Source organism: Cupressus sempervirens, chromosome 1 (genome assembly GCF_028749045.1).
Source record: "Cupressus sempervirens isolate cs-2001-9-10 chromosome 1, ASM2874904v1, whole genome shotgun sequence".
Taxonomy (NCBI): Eukaryota; Viridiplantae; Streptophyta; class Pinopsida; order Cupressales; family Cupressaceae; genus Cupressus; species Cupressus sempervirens.
The window spans coordinates 359310193-359322277 of record NC_143118.1 but is presented as its reverse complement, the minus strand read 5'-3'; the positions used below and the strand labels follow the sequence as shown (position 1 = coordinate 359322277).

Genomic DNA, 12085 nt, shown 5'->3' with positions numbered 1-12085 from the left:
GAATCTAAAATTCAGCTCCAACCTCATTAATTCATCCATTGCCAAACATAATAGCAGAGGCTTTTGTGAGAGAGCATTATTCCATTGCATTTATTTCATGGTTGTGAAGAAGAGATAATCATCCATAGGCCAGAAGAAGAGGAGAGCTTCACTCTGTATTCACATTACTGAATCAAGCACAGTTCTTGGCTGGAGTTTTTCTCATTTTGGCTTTCATGGGAGTAAATATCTGTCATCTCTTTTGTGATTACCTTTGCAGTGTTGTCTTTTTCATTCCTTTATACTAAAGTTTCATTGTTGTATGCCAGTTGTACAAGTGGCTGACCCTTCTAAGTTGCAAGAGGGTGACTAATTGTTGTATACAATCATATGGAACATTGTTTCAGTATAAGTGCAGGTGTTTCATTAATTTATGTTACTGATTTGAGCCTTAGTTGCCTGCTCTTTATGTGACCATTTGCCACTATATATATAGATAGATAGATGGATTTCAGTAGTGTAGATGTGCTTGAACTATAAACAAGTTGAAATTCCCAGTTGAGACTTTGATGACGGCATGTTAAGTGTAGCAAACATCAATTGGGATATATTTGTTAGATTTCAATAGTTTACTTGTTCAATCAGGAAAATAATTCACTGATAAAATCTGAATGAAGTTCTGCAAAAGCCATTCATTAGCAACTACCAAAAGCCTAAACAATAATTTTCTCGAAATCAGTAATGACAAAAGCCTCTTATCAGAGGAAAGCTTCTCTACGAAATGAGCCACGAGACAAATACAAGAATATAATGAAATTATTAAACTCGTTGATATGATAAGACAAAAGACAAACAAGTTAAAAACCGATTCATTTATATGAAATACCCTTTAGACGACACAATTTTACCAGTTTTCATACTTCCTATCTACAGTCAAACTGGATTGATGAAGATGAAAGCATAGATAGGGTACAGGTGTTGCTGTTTGTTTTAGTTTCTCCAAAATTAAAGGAACTATCCAAGGTAAAGTTTAGTAAAAAGAATTGAGTCCTGAAAACTTTACATTACCTGCAAGATGCAATTTTAAAGCAAAGCTAGGAAAATGGTAAGAACACGGCATTTTTAAATTATTTTTTCCGTTCTCTTAGAAACAGTGAGAGGCCAGGGTAGATATGGTACAGGTGTTGCTGTTTGTTTTAGTTTCTCCAAAATTAAAGGAACTATCCAAGGTAAAGTTTAGTAAAAAGAATCGAGTCCTGAAAACTCTACACTATCTGCAAGATGCAATTTTAAAGCAAAGCTAGGAAAATGGTAAGAACACGGCATTTTTTAATTATTTTTTCCCTTCTCTTAGAAACAGGGAGAGGCCAGGGTATTGATTACAGGAACGAATCAATAAATCCCATCCAAACAAGCATAGGCTATTCTATATAAGATTAATTGAATTTGAAGCTAAAAAATGTAAAGAAAGTTACCTCTTTTACAACCAGTGCCTTCAACGTATCCGTCTCCAATATAACCATCCTTACAAGCGCAGTTCACACCACCCTTGACATTTTTGGCTTCAGAGCAGTTTGCATTGGAATCACATTCAATGGTTGTACAGTTCCCCTGAACAGCCCAATCCAGTTTCAGCCCATTCTCTGCATGGTAAGTCGGGTCAATGGTTTGAAGCACCCAACTGGTGAAACCTGTGCAATCCTGAGAGAATTGCGTAAAATTAGTATGCCAGTTTGTGACGTTGTCAAGATAGTAGCAGCAGGTATGTTCAAACTTGCATTGTTCATTGTTTCCTCGACTAGGAATGTTGCATGACAAAGGGCAATTGCGATTGACTTCCTTAGTACAATTCAACTGGACAATGTTACTGGTGGAAATTGCATAGCTACGCAGACCGTCGATGGTGAAATTATGTAGGTCTATAGAACAAGAAGACTGGTTGGGATTAATAATAATACTATATGGATAAATACTGGTCAAAGTGTAGCTAACCTGATTCAATGTAATCATCAAAGTAGAATTATCGTAGCAGTCAAGTCCAAATTCAGTACTATTATTAGGTTTACTACAGGGCTTCAGGTAAAAGGGGTATGGAACTGGTGTATTTCCACAAACATTATTGCAACCCACTTTGCTGTGAGGTGCTTCAGAGACTGCACTAATTGAGAAAACCAGAGACAGATTCGAAACCAACAAGACTGAAATAACAATTAAAATACAAGCAGAATTCCTTTGTCTGGAATGTTTCACCATGGTATCAAGGTCTTATTGGCTTTTCAGCTCGCTGCCATTTTCCCTTGCATAAATTTTAACCAGAGCAATGGACTATCTAAGACAGCTGCAAAGTTGATCTTGGACTAAGGCGTACTAGGAAATGGTCTATTCTTTACAGAATTTTACTAACATATTCTATACGGACACAAATCCTCTGAAAACTTAGTTAGGATATCCAAAAGAGCACAATCAGAATTTAACTTCTCCTAAATACTTCCTTCAGAGTTTGAGGCATCACTTGAACGGTATCGACTTTTCACTGAACTATCTCAAAAATGTCGATCCTTTCAATATTTTCCAGCGTGGATTTCATCACTGGTCGGACCTAAATTGATTTGTTGAAAGATTGAAGAGGAAAGTATATTCAAATTAGGAAACAAGAAATTCCCATTTATATGAAGTATGTTGAATTGTTTCCAAGGCCTACTAAGACAACATTCACTTCATCGAATGGCTGGAAAAAATTACCCATTTCACAAGCAGTAATCAGGAAAAGTACCCTACTTTATATCTGCATTAAATTCCACAGCAATCTTCAAAATCAAAGTACAAATTTGATTTGAATCTCTTCAATGCCACATTATAACGTTAAAAATAAGTTCTCTCCAGGTTTTCTGCTTGAAAACACACTATAACTACAGTCAAAGGAAGGTAAATTGGATTCCAGCAATAACACCCTTTCAGCTTTACTGCTTTATTGAATCAAATAATCCATAGTGGCCCCTGTCAAATCAACCGAAAAAACAAACAGCGTCATAGATAACATATACACATGTATAAATACTCATAACTTTTATTTTTAGTTTTTAAGATTTTGCATGATTGCTTCGACACTGTAGGGGCGTCTATTCCGTTTACGCTGCTTCATTTTAAGTGCAAAGCCATGCGGTAAGTATAGACCCTTTCACGTGTTCAAGGACTAAACCTAATAAAAACTTTTCATGCGGGCTCAATTTTCTTTCATCCGACACGTAAATAATTCCAGATCAACCCAAAAAAAATGAAATTTATTCATGTGGGCTCGATTTTCTTCCATCCAAGATACCAATGCACGTAAGTCCAGATCAAGGAAAATGCCCTAGTTCGACAATTTACACAATTAATAGACATCCCAAGTCTAAAATTGAATTGTTTATGAGGCAAGAAATAGAACCCACAAAATTGTTCAACCCCGTTGACTACTCTGGCCGCTTCCAGGCTGTACCGTGAGGAATCTGGGTAAATGCATTACCCTATGAATCAGGGCCAATAACTCAATTGCAATGCCGACGGCTCCCCTTCTCTTCGTTGACATTTTAAATCAGTCGGAATTTAATATGGAGAAGCCAGGTAGATAATTGTAAATGTACAGTAACACATTTTATTACTCTATGGACATTTTAGCCAACAACTTCGGCATGTGCTAATAATAATAATAATGATATGGATTATATCCATTAAATGAAAAAGAAATTGGATGGAAACAAGCAGCAGAAATGGAGAAATGAAAAAATTGGGATATTTAAATACTTGAATTTCGGGGATGATGCTGTTTCGAGATAATGGCAGGACTTTTGATCCCTCTTTTCTCGATTCCCCATAACAATGAATAGGTGTGGACTTTTAGATCCTCTTATATTTACTACTAATAATAATGAATAGATTGGTTGGTGTTCGAGGGCACGCGGTGTTGAATTGAATTGAAGAGGCTTCAATGCAGAGCTGCGTTGCTCTTCCACCATCTTGATTCGAGAACTCTCGGATTGGATTACTTAGTGGTCAAACTTTTCAAAAATGCAATTATTGCAAGTCCATTTCTAAATTTACTTTGATGTCATGTTTTCAAGATATTTTCGGAATGGTTAACATGAAGAGTTCATAACTTAGTTACTCTTAAGAGGTTAAAGTTATTTTACAATTGTGGTATTACCATCACAATTTAATACCACAATTTATCTCTAATTTAATTAGAATAGTGATTGATATTACTATCACGATATATCTCTAGTTTCATAACGAGTGGTGATTCATAATAAATCCATCTCTCATGAGAATAATTAGATCACTTCGCATTCATTGGATCTAGGTATTTTACAATGTTATGTTTTTAGAGATACTCAAGTTTTAAAGGTATCTTATAATGTTATGTTTAGAAAAAAGGTGAGTATATTTTATAAGTGTTTTGTTTTTTACTTATTTTTTGTATTGGTTAGAAATCTATTATCATATTTTTTAGTTTGTATTATGAGGATTTAAATTTTTTTTTTTTTTAATTCTATATTTCAGGGAATTAATGTTTTGAGTTACCCTTGCCAATTAATTTTTATGACCAAAATTATTTCATTTCTAAGTTTAAAGACAGGTTTATTTTTAAATTAATTTCTAATCAATAATTATTATTATTTGTTGGTCTTAATTTTCCTAGAGTTTTATTATTCATTTGTTTTTAATTCGTAAAATGTCAAAAAACTAAAATATATGCCAGTCATTGGAAAGTTCCACAAACCTTTGGAATTAATCTTCGAAAGCTCGTCATGGTCAACTGTACTAGTTGGGGATTCTCCCCCACTCTTCTAGGGTTGTGGGAGGTGGTGAAGGAGAAGATGGGAAGAGGTAGAGATTGGTTTTGAATGTATAAATTATTTCCTAATGTTTTGGTTGATTAGGGGGTTGTGAGGCTTGTACTTAATTTGCAAGCGCTTTGTTTTGATGGAATGATACAGTTTTGTAGAACAAGTAAGATAATCAATAGATGGTTTCTTTATCTACCTTTTTTGTGGGTTTAGTGTTTATCTACCAGTTTGGCTTAGAGACCATGTCAGTTGAATGTATTTTGTAAGATATTTTGAGACTCATTCTTGTAAGAATTTGCCTTAGGGCAAAATTCACCCAAGAACTAAGAACTCAAGCACAAGCACAACTATAGACTAGAAAGAGTATGATCAGAATATCGATATGTATTCGATTCAATATGCATTAAAGTACACTAGGAGTGCCTGTATATAGAGGCCTCTGAGATGCATCTAGAATGCATATGAATCAACATCATGATAAGTCATTCAACCAGGTACATGTCCACCAGATATGGGTTATCCTCCATTAAGCACGGAAGTAAGTGTGATGATGAGAGGATAAGCCTACAATGGTGTATCATGCAAATCTATGTTGTAGATAACATGTGCTAAAAAGGGAGTGTGAATAACTCTATTGTCTACATGACAACTCAGTGAATGATGCAAACTCTAGTGTTGTAGACACCATGTGTTGAATTAGAGTTGTGTACTTCTGTGTTGTCAACATGACAACTCAAAAAGGTACACAAACTCCTAAGTGTCTCACAAAATAAATAATAAAATAATGCATTAACCTAAGTAAACTTAAGTAAGTGTAAATAATAAATATGTATTTACACCAACAATTCTAATATAATTGAGTTATGAAAGATGAAGTCATATTTGAGAATTTGGGACAATGTTTAATAATATTTAATTAAGAGGAACCTATTTTATTACTTTAAGTTTGAGATTCAATTTGGTCTCATCTTCATAATTCATTTTGTTATTAACATTTTTCAGAGCTTTTATGCAAGAGTATTGAAGAGTCATCAAGCAATGGTACAATTTTTTTTTTTAAACCCAACTTATAGAGCATCCTCCCCTACCCCTATTGATCGATTTACTAATTTTTCCACGACCTCCTTACCTTCTAAATTTTAGATTGTTAGAACTCTCTTCATTCTCTTGACACCAATTATTCCAACCACCACATTAGTCAACATTGACATTGTCTTGGACATTCCGTGCCCAGTGATGTTAGGATTCATGTAGATTGATGGACGGCCATCTTTGTGAAATGTTGAACTATGAGAAGTATTCAAGAAATTTAGTAGAAATTAATAATGTTCAACATTTTCTAAAGTATGAAGGAAAGAGTATTGTAGAGTCATTAAACGGTGGTGAAATCATTTTTTAAAACCCAACTTATAGATCATCCTCCCCTACCTCTATTGATTGATTTATTGAGTTTTCCACAACCTCCTTACCTTGCAAAATTTGGACTATTAGAATTATCTTCATTCAATTGACACAAGTTGTTCTAGCCACTACATCAATCAACACTGACAGCATCTTAGACATTATGTGTTCAGTGATGTTAGGATTCGTGTAGATTGATGGATGGTCATCTTCATGAAATGTTGAATCATGAGAAGTATTCAAAAAAATTATTGTAAATTTAATGGTGTTCAAAACTTTTTGAAGTGTTTAGAATTAGTTATCCAATGTCTAGATGTACCAATTGAACAAACAAAAACTCAAACAACTTCATTTCTTATCATTCCATTGCTCAATCTCTATTGTAAATTATTTGCAACATTAGTTAGTTGTCCAATGTCCTTAAAATAACAGACTTGCATAATATTAACTTTAATCAGTAAAACATTATAATAACATGCACACAAGTTTGACATTACAATTTAATGTGGAGACCCAATTTGGGAAAAACCACCAGCAACATGTCACCAATTTTCACTCTTCTAAAGTGAGCCCTATTAAGAGCTAACCATGTTAAAGGTTAAAATAAACATTGTTAAATGTGATCTTGTTAAAGGATTTAATCACCCTATTAGAAGTTGCCTTGTTAGAGGACTTTAGAACATTCCATTAGAATTTCACCCAATTAAAGGATTTGCATAGACTGTTAAGTCCTTCTGATTGTTAGTTCAACCTTGATTAAAGGATTTAAAATACTATTCACAATGGTTAGAAAGTAACAACAGGTTTGATCTATTAAGTACAACTCACTTTGCATGTTCAAATCTTTGTTCAACTCCTAATACTAATTCAATGGTTGGCCTCCATTGTCATCTCAATCTCATATTCACTTGACAACCCTTCACTTCTTCTCAACTCAATTAATACTTCTTCTTAGATTTACCAGTGAACAACATCAGTAAAAACTCTAACTCTCTGGAACCTCTTCTTATGCACATAGTTGCTTTGCACTCTACACTCTCTACACGCAGAAAGTTTTCCTTTGTACCTCCTTAAATAGGTAGATATGATCCTATTTCATTTAATCAACTTTGTAGACCTTAGGGTTCACAATTCAATCCATCAGATATAATGTATATAATAGCCATTATGTTTAACTCTTCTTTTCTAGAAACTTTTCCTTGAATTCATCTCTTAGATTGTTTACCTAATCCTCTCCTCGAATTAAATGATCCAAATCATCGATCCTTATCTTCCACATGCTTTCCATAACCCAATAAATTAACTGAGTTCGCTAGAAATTATGATTCCTCTCAAATAATTAAAATGTTGTTCCTCAGCCAACACTAAATTCTAACACTTGGTCATCACTAAGTTACTCGGTCACTATAAAACTTCTTGGTTGACATCAACACCATCACTCAATCAATACTAATGGTCGGTCAACATTGAATTTACTCGGCACTTACTATGGCTCGGTTGACACTAGCATCACTTGGCATGTTCAAAAAAATTCCTTTGTCTTCTACTATGTTACTCGGTCAAGCCTACACATTTGGATCTATCTTTGCTCACACTACCAAGACTTGAACATTATTATCTTCTCCTCTTGCAACGTGATTTAAACAATCACTTTGTCTTGTCAAAGTCTAACAAATCAAATGTCCATTTGTAGTTTAATTTTCATAACTCAATCTTTCCTCTAGATTCTTTTATTATGAATAACTTCTCAAATTCTCTTCATCAATCAAATAGCTATGACATTTAGATCAGATAGAAAACTATCTCACCAATAGATTTGACATCAATAACAATACAACAATTGTTCCAATTGTAGTTTCCAACAATGTCCCTCTTTGGCACTGAGGACAACACCTCTAAAAATATTGCAGGAATATCTCATATAACCATACAATCCAAGATTTGTACAGTCTTTGAGTAACACTCTCAATGTATTAGATCTTTTATTAATATTTGTAGTTTCATTCTAATGCATATCTATGATATGGTAACACCTCTTAAAATTTATGAACTCCCTCTAAGTAATCACTCCCTCTTACTTAGCATGTCTCTACTAGCATCTATTTTCTCTTTTCATGAATAATCTCTCCCTCTTTGAAGATAATCTCATTGGCAATCTCACCGTCAAATATTTTATGCAATCTCTTCCTCTTTGACAACAATGCCAAAGACATTATCTCTTGCTCATACATCTTGATTATGTAGATAATTGCATGTCATGTTTGAATTCTTCATTTGTCATCTTCATATGATTTATATGTTATATTGTTCTTCTTCTTCATTATTACCTTAGGAAACTCCTAAAGTAGAACTATCTACATCAATGTGTAATATAGTATGGTCAACATATTTGATGCAATGCTTCTCTATAGCTTAAGTAGCTTTGTCTAAGGGAATCACCCCTAGTTTACCTCTAAGATAATCATGAGCATCCTTAGGTTAAGCTTTAGTGATTATGTTAGCAATTTTCTCTTTTGTGTTCACATATTCCAATTTCACTTCTTTATCTTGAACTAGCTCTCTCAAGTAATGATACTTGATAGCAATGTGCTTTGTCTTTGTGTGTATAAGAGGGTTCTTTGATATGTTAATAGCACTTGTGTTATCACAATAGATAACCACTCAATCAGTAATCTCTTCCTTCATTCCTTTCGACAATTGTTTGATCCAAATGATATTCAAATAATTTACTGCTACTGCCACATACTCGGCTTTAGTTGTTGATTGGGAAATGTAGTTTTGCTTCTTGCTTGTCCATGAAATTAGTCTCTTTCTTAGAAAGAATGCACCACCACTTGTGCTCTTCATGTCATCAATGTTTCCTAACTAATCAAAATCACTGAATACTTTTAGTTCAAATTTATCATTCTTCTTGTAATATAATCCATAGTCTTATGTTCCTTTCAGATATCTCAGTATTCTCTTTATTGTCATCATATGATTGTCCTTAAAACTTGTTTAAAATCTAGCAACTATTCCAACAACTAATGCAATATCTGGTTTGCTATGAATAACATATTGCAATTTACCAATCATTGATTTGTATTGTGTCTAGTTCACATTAGTAGAATCATCATTCTTAGAAAGTTTGTAGCCAGTAATCATAGGTGTACCCATTGGTTTAGAATCTTCCATCCCAAAACATTTTAGTATCTCCTTGATATATTTGGACTAAGTAATGAAGATACCTTGCTTCATTTGATATACTTGTAAACGAATAAAGAATTCGATCTCACCAAACATTGACATTGCAAATTCCCTCTTCATTTCATCAACAAATGATTTGCATAATGCTTCCTTTCCTCCAAATATGATATCATAAACAAAAATTTCAGATAACAATACCTCATTGTTCTTTCTAGTCTTCAAATATAGATTGTTGTTATCATTTGTCCTTGCAAAACCAATCTTCACCAAATAGTTATGTAGTCTTTTGTACCATGCTTTTGGGGCTTGTTTCAATACATATAAAGATTTGTGTGACTTGCATACAATATTCTTCTTGTCAGATCCATAAATCCTTCAGACTGATCTATGTATACTTCTTCCTCAAGTATCTCATTTAGAAATGCACATTTGACATCCATTTGATATACCTTGAATCCTTTATAAGAAGAATATGCAAGTAATGTTCTTACTCCTTCTAATCTTACTACATGGGAAAATGTTTCCCCATAGTCAATACCTTCCTCTTGTGCACATCCTTTGCATACTAATATAGCTTTATTCCTTGTGACTTCACATTTCTCATTCAACTTGTTCCTGAATACCCACTTTGTTCCAATAACAATTTTGTCTTCGAGTCTAGGTACTAGAGACCATTTTTTTTTTGTTTCAATCTGTTCAATTTCTTCATTCATGGCTTGTATCCAATCTTCATCTTCCAAGGCATCTTTCACTTATTTGGGTTCAAACTCACAAAGTAAGCATGTATCACTTCTGAGTCTTTTCCTTGTCATAATACCACTCTTTATCTCCAATAATTTGTTCAGGTGCATGATGTCTTCTAACATATTTTGCTAACACAAGCTCTCTCTCTCTTTTCTTCAACAAGTTCATCTTGAAAAACAATTTCAAGCTCATTATCTCTTTCTTGTCACAAGTTTTGGTTCAAGTTTTGCACACTTGGCATTGCCTTCCTATTGTTCAACTTCCTTTGTCTATGACTCAACATTATTCATACGTTGCTTAACACCCACAATCTATTGTTCAGCAATTGATTGTTACAACTCAACATTCCCAGTTTGTTAAGGATCTACAACCTTGATTTCTTGTTCAGGCGGAGTGCCTAGAGCACTATCATTACATGTATGAATGAACTATAATCTTTAGGTTTTGTCTTAAGTTCAACTTCATTATTCTTTGTATATTGATCAACTTTCACATTTGCACTTTCCACAACTCTATTACTGTTAGAGTTCAAACACTTATAAGCTTTGCTCTTAGTGGAATATCATAGGGATATACCTTCATCACTTTTAGCATCTAGTTTTCCATTCCTATTGTCTTAAAGCATGTAACATTTGCTTCCAAAAAAATTGATATATTTCACATTAGGTGCATATCCATACCATAATTCAAAAGGTGTAGCATTTGTACCTTTCTTAACTTGCACTCTATTCAGAGTATAAAACAACTGTACTTATAGCTTCTCTCTAGTAATTATGTGACACATTATTCTTCATCATCAATGTTATAAAAAAATCCATAATTGGTCTATTCCTTCTTTCAGTTATTCCATTTTGAGGATGGGTCCTAGGTGTAGACATTTGTCTTTTGATTCCTTTGTCATTACCAAATATGTTGAACACATTGGAAATTAATTCACCACCTATGCCAGATCTCAAACACTTCAAACTCTTTCCTATCTCATTTTCAACTTTGGCCAAATACAACTTAAACATTTGAAAAATGTTAGATTTTTCTCTAAGAAACATCATAGTCATCATTCTAGAATAGTCATCAACAAATAAAATGAAATATTTGTCTCCACAGTAGCTTTGAACTCTAATAGGTCCACATAAGTTAGTATGAACCAATTCCAAAATGTCATTAGATGAATATGTTTTTCTCTTGAAACTAGGCTTTGTCATTTTTCCCAATTGACATTGTTTACACATAGCATTGTTAGGTTTCTTTTGTTTTGGCAAACCTCTTACTTCTTTCATTTTACTAATACTAACGAAATTGTCAAAATTTTCATGACATAACCTTTTGTGCCATAACCAAATATCTTCATATTGTGCAGGCAAACATGTCTCATCAGATAAATCTAAATAGAACAAGTTACCTCTTGTTTGATCACCACTTCCAATCAATTTACCATCAACATCAAATATTATGGCCTTTTTGTGATGGAATTCAACTCTGTAACCTGATTTCTTTAATTGTGAAACACTCAGTAGATTATAATTAAGTTCTTCAACCCAATAAATATTATCAAATTTGATCTTATTAGTTAGTTTAATTGTCCCTTTACCTTTCACAATACATGGAACATCATTACCAAATTTTACACAACCACCTTTGTATGGTCCAATGTCCTCAAATTTTTCCTTTTACTAGTCATGTGATTAGAGAAACCACTATCAATTATCCATGTATCACCTTGTTTGGATAAGAAATTAAAGCAGTTTTCTCATCTTCATTAGAATCTTCTTTCATAGAAACATGTACTACCTCTTCATCATTAGTTTCATATTAAGTATTAGTTTCTTCTTCACCAATATAACAAGATTTCTTACCTTTGTCCTTGTAGTCATTGTTCTTCTTGAAGTCTCGATCATCTCTTCTACCTTTGTACTTGCTCTACTTTCTTTCATCCTTGTCCTCCTTGTTAG

The 12085-nt window shown here is 33.4% G+C and overlaps 1 protein-coding gene across 1 annotated transcript in view; it reads right to left on the bottom strand.

Moving 5' to 3' along the window:
- Positions 1-3977, bottom strand: part of LOC149577740 (wall-associated receptor kinase-like 21) — a 53777-nt gene extending 49800 nt beyond the window's left edge. Inside the window, exon 1 of the mRNA XM_089825402.1 lies at positions 1455-3977. Coding sequence (XP_089681528.1) covers positions 1455-2232 — 778 coding nt within the window. The 5' untranslated portion in view covers positions 2233-3977. The remainder of the gene's footprint in view (positions 1-1454) is intronic.
- Positions 3978-12085: the final 8108 nt, after the last annotated feature.